A 12,748-nucleotide genomic window follows, 5' to 3' on the forward strand; every position below is an offset into this window, starting at 1 on the left:
AAAAACCAAACCTGCAAATCTCCTAATTTCCAGAGAGTTATTTTATCTTTTAACCTAACCTCCCCTCAAGACAGTCATGATACAAACACTGGAGGGAAACAATTGGGAAATAAATTCTGAGTTTATGCATACCTGATCTATTTACGTGCAAACCGGCACTCCAAATTGAGCCATAATCTGTTAGCCCATATACAATGAAATTATTGCTTTTTAACAAATAAGCATGTTTCCCTATGCTATAAGATATTCCCATTTGATCCAGAACAAAGACTACACTTTCTACACAAAATGATGACTTTTTTGCAGAGGCATTATTATTACTTTTTTAATTTTACACAATCTCTACAGTTAACATGGGACCCGAACTCATGAGCCCAAGATCAAGAATCATATGCTCTTCGGACTGAAGCAGCCAGGCACCCCACAGTTCTTTATACTTATTTATTTATACTATATAAATCTTACCTGCAGTTTTCTAGTACTTTGTTGCTGACACTTGTCTTTCTCAATAATCTGTTGGTAGAGTCTAGCTCTCAACACTCGCAAAGCTATTTCTTTATTTTTAATCTGTGAACGTTCTTGTTGGCATTCTACTACAAGCCCTGAAAAATAACAAGGATCAGAGGTCTACTGTAAGCCTACAAAAGCCAAATTAAGACAGAACAGAGATGTCAATTATACCTCAATAAAACTGGAAAAAAAAAAAAAAGGACAGACCTCAGGAACATTTTAAAGGGGGAAAGGTTAATCAGGAAAAGATCACAAGGGATTACAACAATTTTAGACTTAGCATACTTTAGAAGCTGTATCTATCTTTTTACCATCATGATGGTAAAAGCAGTAGCTTGGCTATTTAGATTCTGATATCTGAGTAAGATATTTCAGAGGAGAAGACTGAAGGCAGTAGCATCTGCAGATGGTTACACATCCTTTCAGTCCCACAGCTCTGCCTCTCCATCCCAGCTCATTCAGACGACAGCCCGCCCTGCAGAGAGTGAACTACTGCCACCCCCATGCAGTGCTGCTCCAGTCTCTGTTTTAGTCAAGGGGCACTCAGCTTTTCCCCGTTAAACCACAAATTCACACAGAGCTGATGTTTTAAGAATGACTTTATACAACCCATGTGTCCATCAACAGATGAATGGATAAAGAAGACATGGTGTGTGTGTGTGTGTGTGTGTGTGCGCAGATAGGTATTTATAAATGTATGTATTTAGGAATTAGATTAGTGGAGGGGTAGGCGAACCCTAAGCTTGCCTCACCCCTCAAACACAGCTAGATAAATATCTAATCATCTGAACACCCAAGAAATTGATCTGAGGACTGAGAGCATAAACTGCACATCTACAGGTAGGGAAACGGCCACCTTGTGTTAGGTAGGAGCTGTGGAGAGTTGATCTGGGGGAGAGAAGAGCTGGGAGGTGCTGTGGACAGGAGGGAGCCCCAAACATGGAGGGGGGGGGGGGAGAGAGGGGGAGAGAGAGAGAGAGACAGAGAGAGAGAGAGAGAAGCAACAGGCCAGGGACTGCACACAAAAAACTATTTCCCAAAACCAGTGACTGGGAAAAGGAGAGGGGCTGTATACAACTAGTTTTTATGAGCAACTGAGTGCAAAGCCAGAAGATTTAGGAGATTGTGCCATCGGTGGGGTTGTGCTTTGTGGTGCTCTGGTGGGAAGGGAGGGTGGAGACCTGGAGGTGGGTAGCGTGGTCTGAGGATCCCCTGGATCCCATGGGGGGACCAGCTCCCCTTCTTGGAGTGCACCTGGGAGTGCTGGCTCGGCCTCTCAGGGGACAGAACTAGCAGCGCTGATGTGGTCCCTGTTCCCTACATGGGAACAGACACCATCTGAGGGCAACAAACCTTTTAGCTGCGCTTTCCCATAAACCACTGTGTGGCTGTGTGACTGACTGCATTTCTGGGACAAAGTGGCACCAGCCACAATGTGGCGAGACCTTCCCCCAGAGGAGCAGCGTGGGTCCCTAAGATGTGGAGTTCTGAAATGCAGCCCAGTGCCTGAGCTCAAACACAGAGGAGCAGGGTGCCCCCTAGCAGGCGGGCAGCTCTGATATAAACAGGGTAAAGGCAGGGATCTGATGGGAGCCGGAGACACAAGAGGGGTGATGGGGTTGTGAGGTGACTGAGGACCTCCAGAAGGGGGCTGGTGGGAACCCCCTGCTCCAGGAGAGCTCCAGGAGAGAGCTGGGCGATGCAATTTTCTCCCCTGCCAGTCAGCTCGGCCTGACTCCGGTGAGCAACACAGCTCCCCCCAGTGGACGCCTACACCAAGCCCCGCCCTGCAGGTTTGTCGCCAGCAGGGCAAGTCCACCTGAGACTCAGCACAGCAGGCCCCACCCCAGAACACCAGCACAATCTCCTCAAGGGCACTAAGGCTACTGATCACATAGTGCTGCAAACCTTCAGCTCTAGGGGAAATAGGATCTATCTTCTTCTTCTTTTTTCTTTTTTAAGATTTTATTTACTTATTCGACAGGTGCAGAGAGAGATACCGCATGCACACAAGCAGAGGGAAAGGCAGAGGGAGAGGGAGACACAGGCTCCCTGGCTGAGCAGGGAGCCCCAAGCAGGGCCCAATTCCAGGACCCTGGGATCATGACTTGAGCCAAAGGCAGATGCTTAGCTGACTGAGCCACCCAGGTGGCCCTGGATCTAGCTTATTAAAAAACAACAAAACAAAAAACAAAACATCAACAACAGACCAAAACACACCTAGTTAAAACCTTGCCACACACCAGGAAAGGCCTAAACACCCCTCACTGCAGGCAAGGAGAAACTGCAGAGGATTCACCTGAGGGAAGGAGCAGCCAAAACAAAACAGCAGAGTGCACACTCTGAAACACCTGAAGGACCAGGCCCAAGACAGTATAGGTCCCTTTTTCTTTTTCTTTTTCTTTTTTTTTTTTTTTTTTGGACCTCTTCTTAATATAGCCATTACTGTCAGGAGCAGGAATATAACAGGCTTTCCTAACAATCACACGCAAAGACAAACAAACAAAAAACAGTGATCTAGACAAAATGACAAGATGGGAGGAATTCATCCCAAAAGAAAGAATAGGAAGAAGTAACGGCCAGGGATTTAATCAATACAGATATAAGATGCCTGAACCAAGAATTTAAAACAACTTATAAGGGATACTGAGCTGAGAAAAGCATAGAAGACACCAGAGAATCCCTTACTGCAGAGATAATAGAATTAAAAACCTGGTCAAGCTAAAATAAAAAATGCCATAACCAAGATGCAAAACTGACTGGATGCAATGATAATGAAGATGGATGAAACCAAGGATATAGATACAGAAGATAAAATTATGGAAAATAATGAAGCTGAAAAGAGGGAAAGAAAGGTATTAGATCATGAATGTAGAGTCAGAGTTAGGGAACTCAGTGACTCTTTAAAGCATTATAACACTTGTATCATAGGAGTCCCAGAAGAAGAAAAGGGGGCAGAAGGTTTAGTTGAGCAAATTATAGCTAAAAACTTCCCTAATATGGGGAAGGAAAACAGACATCAAAATCCAAGAAGCACAGAGAACTCCCATTAAATTCAACAAAAGCTAGTCATCACTAAGACATATCATAGTCAAATTCACAAAATACACGAATAAGGAGCGAATTCTGAAAGCAAGGGAAAAATATCCTTAACCTACAAGGGAAGACATCTCAGATTCCCAACAGATCTATCCACAGAAACCTGACAGGCCAGACAGGACTAGCAGGATATATTTAATTGCTGAATGGGAAAAATATGCAGCCGAGAATATTTTATCCAGCAAAGCTGTCATTCAGAATAGAAGGAGAGATAAAGAGTTCCGAGACAAGCAAAAACTAAAGGAGTTTGTGACCACTAAACTAACCCTGCAAAAATACTAAAGAGGACTCTTTGAGCAGGGAAAAAAAGACCAAAAGTAACAAAAACTAGAAAGGAAGAGAGAACACCATCAGAAACACCAACTTTACAGGTAACACAATGGACACTAAATTCATATTCATCAAGAATTACTCTGAATGTAAATGGACTAAATGCTCCAATTAAAAGACATAGGGTGTTAGAATGGATAAAAAGGAGGACCCATCTATATGCTGCCTATAAGAGACTCATTTTAGACCCAAAGACATTTACAAATTAAAAGTGAAGGGATGGAGAAATATGTGGCATGCTAATGGACATCAAAAGAAAGCCATACTTATATCTGACAAATTAGAGCTAAACCAAAGACTGTACCAAGAGATGAAGAAGGATACTCTATCATAAATAAGGAGTCTATCCATCAGGAATATTTAACAATTATAAATATTTATGTCCCCAACTTGGGAGCACCCAAATATGTAAATCAATAAATAGCAAACACAAACTAATTGATAATAATACAACAATTGTAGGGGACTTTAATACCCCACTCACAGCAGTGGACAGATCATCTAAGTAGAAAATCAACAAGGAAACAAGGGCTTTGAATGACACACTGGGCCAGATGGACTTAATATAACTTCTTATATTCAGAACATTCCATCCTAAAGCAGAATACACATTCTTTACGAGTGCACACAGAACATTCTGCAGGACAGATCACATAGTGGGTCACAAATCAGTCCTCAACAAATACAAAGAGACTGAGGTCATACCATACATAGTTTCCGACCACAATGCTATGAATCTTGAAGTCAACCACAAGAAAAAATTTAGAAAGACCACAAATGCATGTAGGTGAAAGAAACATCCTACTAAAGAATCAATGGGTTAACCAAGAATGTAAGAAGAAATTTTTAAAAATACATGGAAGCAAATGAAAATGAAAACATGACAGTCAAAAACCACTGAAATTCAGCAAAGGCAGTCCTCAAAGGAAAGTATATTGCAATACAGGCCTACTTCAAGAAGCAAGAAAAGTCTCAAGTAAACAACGTAACCTTACACCTAAAGGAGTTAGAAAAGGAACAGAAAATAAAGCCTAAAGCCAGCAGAAGGGAAATAAATATTAGAACAGAAATAAATGATATAAAAACAAACAAACAAAAAACAGTAGAACAGATCAACAAAACTAAGAGCTGGTTCTTTGAAAGAATCAATAAAATTGATAAACCCTTAGCTAGACTTATCAAAAAGAAAAGAGAAAGCACCCAAATAAACAAAATCTTGGATAAAAGAGAAGAGATCATAAGCAATACCACAGAAATGAAAACAATTATAACACAATATTATGAGCAATTATATGCCAATGAACTGGGCAATCTGGAAGAAGTAGACAAATTCCTAGAAATGTACAAACTACTAAAACTGAAACAAGAATAGAAAATTTGAACAGACCTATAAGCAGTAACTAAATCAAATCAGTAATTAAAATCTCCCAACAAAAAGTCCAAGTCCAGGGCCAGGGAAATTCTACCAAACATTTAAAGAAGAATTAATACTCATTCTTCTGAAACTTCCAAAAAACAGAAATGGAAGGCACCTGGGTGGCTCAGTGGTTGAGCTTCTGCCTTCGGTTCAGGGCATGATCCTAGGGTCCTGGGATCGAGTCCCACATCAGGCTCCCCTCAGGGAGCCTGCTTCTTCCTCTGCCTGTCTCTGCCTCTCTGCCTGTGTGTGTCTCTCATGAATAAAAAAAAAAAATCTTAACCCTCTCCCCCAAAAAACTGAAAACAGAAATAGAAGGAAAACTTCCAAATTCATTCTATGAGGCCAACATTACCTTGATTCCAAAACCAAAGAACCCATTCTGATAAGGACACTTACGGGCCAATATCCCTGATGAACATGATGCAAAAATTCTCAGCCAGATACTAGCAAATTAGATCCAACAGTATACTAAGAGGATTATTCACCACACTCAAGTGGGATTTATTCTTGGGCTGCAGAGGTAGTTCAACATCTGCAAATCAATTAACATGATATACTACATTAATAAAAGAAAGGATAAGAACCATATGATTCTCTTAAAAGATGCAGAAAAAAAGCATTTGCCAAAATACAGAATCCATTCTTGATAAAAACCCTCAACAAAGTAGGCTTAGATGAAACATACCTCAACATCATAAAAGCCAAGAATGAAAGACCCATAGCTAGTATTATCCCCAATAGGGAAAAACTGAGAGGACCGGAATAAGACAGGGATGTCCATTCTCACCACTGTTGTTTAACATAGTACTATAAATCCTAGCAATCAGACAACAGAAAGAAATAAATAGCATCCAAATTGGCAAGGAAGAAATCAAATTCTCACTATTTGCAGATGTTATACTCTATATAGAAAACCCAAAGGACTCCACCAAAAGATTGCTAGAACTGATATAGGAATTCAGCAAAGTCATCAACATGCAGAAATTCGTTGCATTTGTATACACCAACAACGAAGCAGCAGAAAAAGAAATCAAGGGATTATCAAAAGATGAATGGATAAAGATGTGGTCTATGTATACGATGGAATATTCCTCAGCCATTAGAAACGACAAATACCTACCATTTGCTTCGATGTGGATGGAACTGGAGGGTATTATGCTGAGTGAAATAAGTCAATCGGAGAAGGACAAACATTATATGGTCTCATTCATTTGGGGAATATAAAAAGTAGTGAGAGGGAATAAAGGGGAAAGGAGAAAAACTAGGTGGGAAATATCAGAAAGGGAGACAGAACATGAAAGACTCCTAACTCTGGGAAACGAACTAGGGGTGGTGGAAGGGGAGGTGGGCAGGGGGTGGGGGTGACTGGGTGATGGGCACTGAGGTGGGCACTTGACGGGATGAGCACTGGGTGTTATTCTATGTGCTGACAAATTGAACACCAATAAAAAATAAATAAATAAAAAAAGAAATCATGGAATTGATCCCATTTACAATTGCACCAAAATCCATAGGGATACCTAGGAATAAACCTAACCAAGATGTAAAAGATCTATACTCTGGAAACTATGGAACATTTATGAAAGAAATTGAAGAGGACACAAAGAAACGGAAAAACATTCCATGCTCCTGAATTGGAAGAACATTGTTAAAATGTCTATACTACCCAAAGCCATCTACATATTTAATGCAACCCCTATTCTGTACCGTTGATCTATGTCTCCTTTTGTGCCAGTACACAAAGATAAATTCAAAATGGATGAAAGACTTAAATGTAAGACAGAAACCCATCAAAATCCTAGAGGAGAACACAGGCAGCAATCTCTCTGACCTCGGCTGCTGCAACTTCTCACTAGACATGTCTCTGGAGGCAAGGAAAACAAAAGCATAAATGAAATCATGGGACATCATCAAGATAAAAAAGCTTCTGCACAGCAAAGGAAACAATCAACAAAACTAAAAGGCAGCCTACAGAATGAGAGAGGATATTTGCAAATGACATTATCTGATAAAAGGTTAGTACCCAAAATCTATAAAGAACTTACCAAACTCAACACCCTGAAAAACAAATTATCCAGTTAAAAAATGGGCAGAAGATAGGAATAGACGTTTTTGCAAAGAAGACATTCAGATGGCTAACAGACACATGAAAAGATGCTTAACATCACTCATCATCAGGGAAATACAAATCAAAACCATGATGAGATACCACCTCACACTTGTCAGGATGGCTAAAATTAACAACACAAGAAACAACAGGTGTTGGAAAGGATGCGGAGAGAGGGGAACCCTCTTACATTGTTGTTTGGCACGCAAACTGGTGCAGCCACAGTGGGAAACAGTATGGAAGTTCCTCAAAGAGTTAAAAATAGAAGTACCCTTTGATCCAGCAATTGCACTACTAGGTATCTACCCAAAGGATACAAAAATACAGACTGGAAAGGGTACATGCATGCCAATGTTTATAGCAGCATTATCAACAATAGTCAAACTTGGAAGAGGCCAAATGTCCACTGACTGATGAATGGATAACAAAGATGTGGCAAATATATACAATGGAATATTATTACTCAGCCATCAAAAAGAATGAAATCTTGCCACTTGCAATGATGTGGACAGAGCTACAGTGTATGATGCTAAGCAAAATAAGTCAGTCGGAGAAAGGTAAATACCATATGATTTCATTCATATATGGAATTTAAGAAACAAAACAAAGAAAAATGGAGGCAAAAAACCAGACTCTTAAATATTTAGAGCAAAATGGTGGTTACCAGAGGGGTTGTAGGTGATGGGGATTAAGAGTACACTTAATGTGATGAGCACTGAATAATGTATAAAATTGTTAAATTACTATATATACGTTACATATATATACACACTACATTATATATTTGAAACTAACATACCACTAAGTTAATTACATGGCAATTAAAAATAAATACAATGAAAAGAGAAAAATAAAAATGAATAAACAGTTGACCCTTGAACAACACTCGTTTGAACTGCACAAGTTCACTTATATAAATTCTTTTTATAGTATAGTATTATAAATGTATTTTCTCTTCCTTTTGATTTTCTTAATAACCTTTCTTCTAGCTTAATTTATTATAAGAATGCAGTATACAACTCAAAATATGTGTTAATCACTATTTATGATATTGGCATGGCTTTTGGTCAACAGTAGGCTATTAGTAATTAAATTTTAAGATAGTCAAAAGTTGTGTATTTTTGACTGCCAAGAGTTGGGGGGGTTGGCACCCCTAATTTCCATGTTGTTCAAGGGTCGATTTTGTATAGAAAGCAATGAAAAGAAATCATTTAAAACTCTTTACAAGGGAGACTTTAGAATGAATGTTTCTCAGTTGTCCTGGCTCTGTATTCAGCTAATCCCACATCTAATCATACATATTTTCATTAGCCAACTTCTGGGTTTGTGTGGCTTTTAGCCCAAATCTGGACCTGAAATAGTGACCCTTCAAATTTCAGGTTGTGCTATTCTTAACTTTACAGCTATCACCCTGAAGGTTTGTTTCTCATCCTGCTCTCAGGTACATTAGAGGTGAAAAGTACTTTTCTTTCTGAACCACAAAAGCCAAAAACCATATTAGCTTAGGCCAGCTAAGTTGTTTATGGCAACTATTTTGGTGGAAATTTTAAAAAATTCCTACAAAATTCTACTCTCCAAAAACAAAACAAAATTCTACTCCCCAAATTATGTTTTCACCCTAAGTAAGCTACAATCTATACTTGCTAATATTTTTAGTAGGAATGCCTAGGCTTCACCTCTATTGGTTTTCTCTTATCTGCTTTACTGCAGTCATGTGTTTGGGCTGGGGCACCAACTTGCTTTCATCTTCAGGCATTTGCCTGGAGCTGTCTTGAATCTGGTATTCTTTTTGCACCACCCAAAAGATATGAAAATATTCATTTCGAGAAGGCTAGACATTCATAAGCTTTCCTTCAAATTTCTCTTCTTCTCAGCTGACCAGTAGTAAGTTTTGCTTATACATTGGTACTATTCCTATCCAGTGCCTAAGGTCAGAATTTTTAGCTTAAGACTTACTTATCAGCTCAGTAATTCCCAAGGGAATCACTTCATTATATGTTTTGATATACTTTCTGCCGAGGAATATTTAATCATAAGTATTCCCTTAAGAATAGAGAATTTGGGTAGGGGGGAGATAGGCTGAATATTAGAAGAGCTATTGAAATAAGATGCTGGAGTTGTGAAAAACTGTAAAAGGACTTTGAAAAATCAAAAACTTCTCTCAGTGTTGTTTCAGTACTCTACAGGAGGTTCCAAAATTCTAGGTAGGAATAGTACCAAGAGGGTATTTAATATACATTTGCTAAATAACTACATTATTACTTAAAAGATTTTCAATTATAGGGATCCCTGGGTGGCGCAAAGGTTTAGCGCCTGCCTTTGGACCAGGGCGCGATCCTGGAGACCCGGGATCGAATCCCACGTCAGGCTCCCGGCATGAAGCCTGCTTCTCCCTCTGCCTATGTCTCTGCCTCTCTCTCTCTCTCTCTGTGTGACTATCATAAATAAAAAAAAATAAAAAAAAATAAAAAAAAGATTTTCAACTATAAATGAGAACAAATATACCATGTATCATTCTAAATAGCCCATTAAAGAAAATTAACATCTCTGAACTTGAGATGCATCTTATCCTTATTGGCATATGATAACTTAATTGGTACTATTTTTTATATTTCTTCATAGCAACAAAATAGTGATTTCTCTTTCAATTGATGGGTTCTTAGATTAGATGAAATAGTTCTTAGATTAGATGAAATAAATTATACATAATCAAAGATTAAATAAAAATCCTGTAATCTTAAAAGTACAAAATGATATAAAAATTAAATCTGATTTGGAAGAATTAGGGATTATCTATAATCTATGATGATGAAGGAATACATTGTAAGAACTACAGAAGTCCACTTTCATTAATTAGTAAGAAACTAAAAAGCCTGCTTTATTTGTTTATTTATTTATTTTTTAAAATATTTTTTTACCTCTTCATGAGAGACACAGAGAGAGAGGCAGACACACAGGTAGAGGGAGGATCCAATCCCGGATCCTGGGATCTTCTCCCTGAGCCAAAGGCAGACGCTCAAATGCTGAGCCACCCAGGCATCCCTAAAAAGCCTGCTTTAAAGTAGAAAATATTAATTTGTCTTCATCTCAATTTGATAAATTTCACTAAAAAAGGTAACTTTTCCCTGAACAAACATTTAACCGTAACCCCATGGTACCACTCTTCCAATGGCTGAAAAATGGAGTTCTATAGAAGCATTAGGTTAGAAAAAAAATATGAGTCTTCAGAGTCCATGTAAAAGAGGGAAATGGAAAAATGACCTATAGCTCTCACTTTCAAGTCTAACAGGGACATAGTTCCCATTCTAAGGGTTGTGGAGTAGACAGATTAGAAGAAAGGCTCAGTTTTCTTTGCAATAGATACTGAAGTCACAGTAAACCTCAAAGTACACAGTTGACTTAAGAAATCACCTGCTCATAACATGGATTCATAAGCCCTAGTAGGCCTTGTAATACATGGCCTAAGGGAAGGTTTGAGGGTAAGCCTTAGGGCCTCTTTTAGATCAAAGAATCGATCTTAAGTGGCTAAAAAATAATTTAGCCCAAGGTGAGTTTGGCAACAAAAATATTGGTCACTTTTTGTAAAGTCAGTAATTTATAGCTGCACAAAGATATGTTTTTAAAATATTCTGGTTCATTTTTGTCATAATTTTTATTACTTTTACCTTTTTCTCATTTTAATTTTTAATTCAGCTTAAGCTCATTATTACTATTCTGGACAGTTTATAATATAGAATATCCCACAATACAGGGTTGAAGCACAACACACTAAGTATCCAAAAATTTGTGGATTTCTTAGGTAAATTATGGTAAACTACAAAAAGTATCACCTCATTTTTGGTGAAAAAAGATACATTTCTATATGCATAGAAGAGCAAATTTGAAAAGATATACAGCAAAGATATATGCCAACACAAATTGAACACCAATAAAAAATAAATTAAAAAAAAAAAGATATATGCCAACAGTGGTTACTGGGAATGGTTATAAATGTTTTCTGTTCTTTTGTGTATATATTCTGTTTACAGTTTCTTTTTAAAATTTTTTTAAATTTATTTTTTTAAAGGTTTTATTTATTTATTCATGAGACACACACACAGAGAGGCAGAGACATAGGCAGAGGGAGAAGCAGGCTCCCAGCAGGAAACATGATGTGGGACTTGATCCCAGGACCCCAGGATCACACCCTGGGCTGAAGGCAGAAGCTCAACCACTGAGCCACCCAGATGCCCCAGTTTTTAGTTTCTTAGGGAGTAAAAATCAAAGAAATCTTGAGAGGCATTATAAAATTATCCTGTTGCTGGATATTTAGGCTACATCAACTTTTGCTATTACAAACAGAGAACAAGCAATAATAATTGGCTGACAATGAATTTAAAATTTAAAGGTGACATCTGATTTCAAGATGGCCTCCTCTTTCTTTTAAAAATGACACTAAAACAAGAAAAAGAAATGTAAATACAAAATAAAAACAGGTGATGCACAGAGCCCCAAACACAATATATAAAGGCAGAAAGCCTATGGAAGAAGGGTAAATGACTCAGCAGTGGGGAGGAAGGTGAGACGTTACTCCTTGTAGTTGGATAGCTGACCAGAAACAAGCCTTTTTGCCCTGCTGAGTAGCAGAAAGGCTCAGGAACTGAGGCACCAGGTACTTAGAAGTTGAGGACTAAAATCAGAAAGTCCTGAAGTAGATCTCTAAGTCCCTTCCCTCTGTCTGTAGGAGGCAGAAGGTATAGTCTTTAGAGAATTAAACAAGGGAAGTTTGACTTGACACTTGGCACAAAGGAAATTAAATATGAGACATGGGAAAGAAAACAAGAGGATTAAGGAAGTTTGCTTACTAAATGGTGAGACCTTGACCTTACTCTTAAATGTAATCTCAGAGGATCCTATTCAGGAGAAAACAAACTACTCAAGTGAAAAGATCTACAATCTTTGACATTTGGAAGTTCCTAATAAGAAAGTGAATTAGAAAAGATCTACAAACCTTGACATTTGGGAGTTCCTAATAAAAAAGTGAATTAATCATCTAACTGCCCTAAAGTGAAACTTACTAGTGGGTAAGTGGCACCCAAGCACTTAAGAGTTTTTAGAACCTCACTGTTATTGTGTATATATCAAGACAGTAAAGAATTCCTTGACCTTTCTGACCAGAAATTAAGAGTGAAACAGAAAAAAATAAACTGAAAGGAAACAGAGACATTGTATGAAGGAGGAGAAAACTTCAGGGAAACTAAAATTCATATATTTGAATAAAAAAAGAACAATGCATCAATAAT

At 38.2% G+C, this 12,748-nt stretch overlaps 1 protein-coding gene across 12 annotated transcripts in view; it reads right to left on the minus strand.

Annotated features, from left to right (window-relative positions):
* MTRF1 (mitochondrial translation release factor 1) overlaps nt 1–12,748 on the minus strand; it is a 56,174-nt gene that overhangs the window by 13,574 nt on the left and 29,852 nt on the right. For all 12 annotated transcript variants that reach the window (XR_012010076.1, XR_012010075.1, XM_072782905.1 and 9 more), the window contains exon 8: nt 466–602. Coding sequence is in view for 10 of the 12 variants with exons in the window: in XM_072782905.1 (XP_072639006.1) it covers nt 466–602 (137 nt within the window). In the remaining 2 variants the exon portion in view is untranslated. The remainder of the gene's footprint in view (nt 1–465; nt 603–12,748) is intronic.

This window comes from Canis lupus, chromosome 17, assembly GCF_048164855.1.
Source record: "Canis lupus baileyi chromosome 17, mCanLup2.hap1, whole genome shotgun sequence".
Classification (NCBI taxonomy): Eukaryota; Metazoa; Chordata; class Mammalia; order Carnivora; family Canidae; genus Canis; species Canis lupus.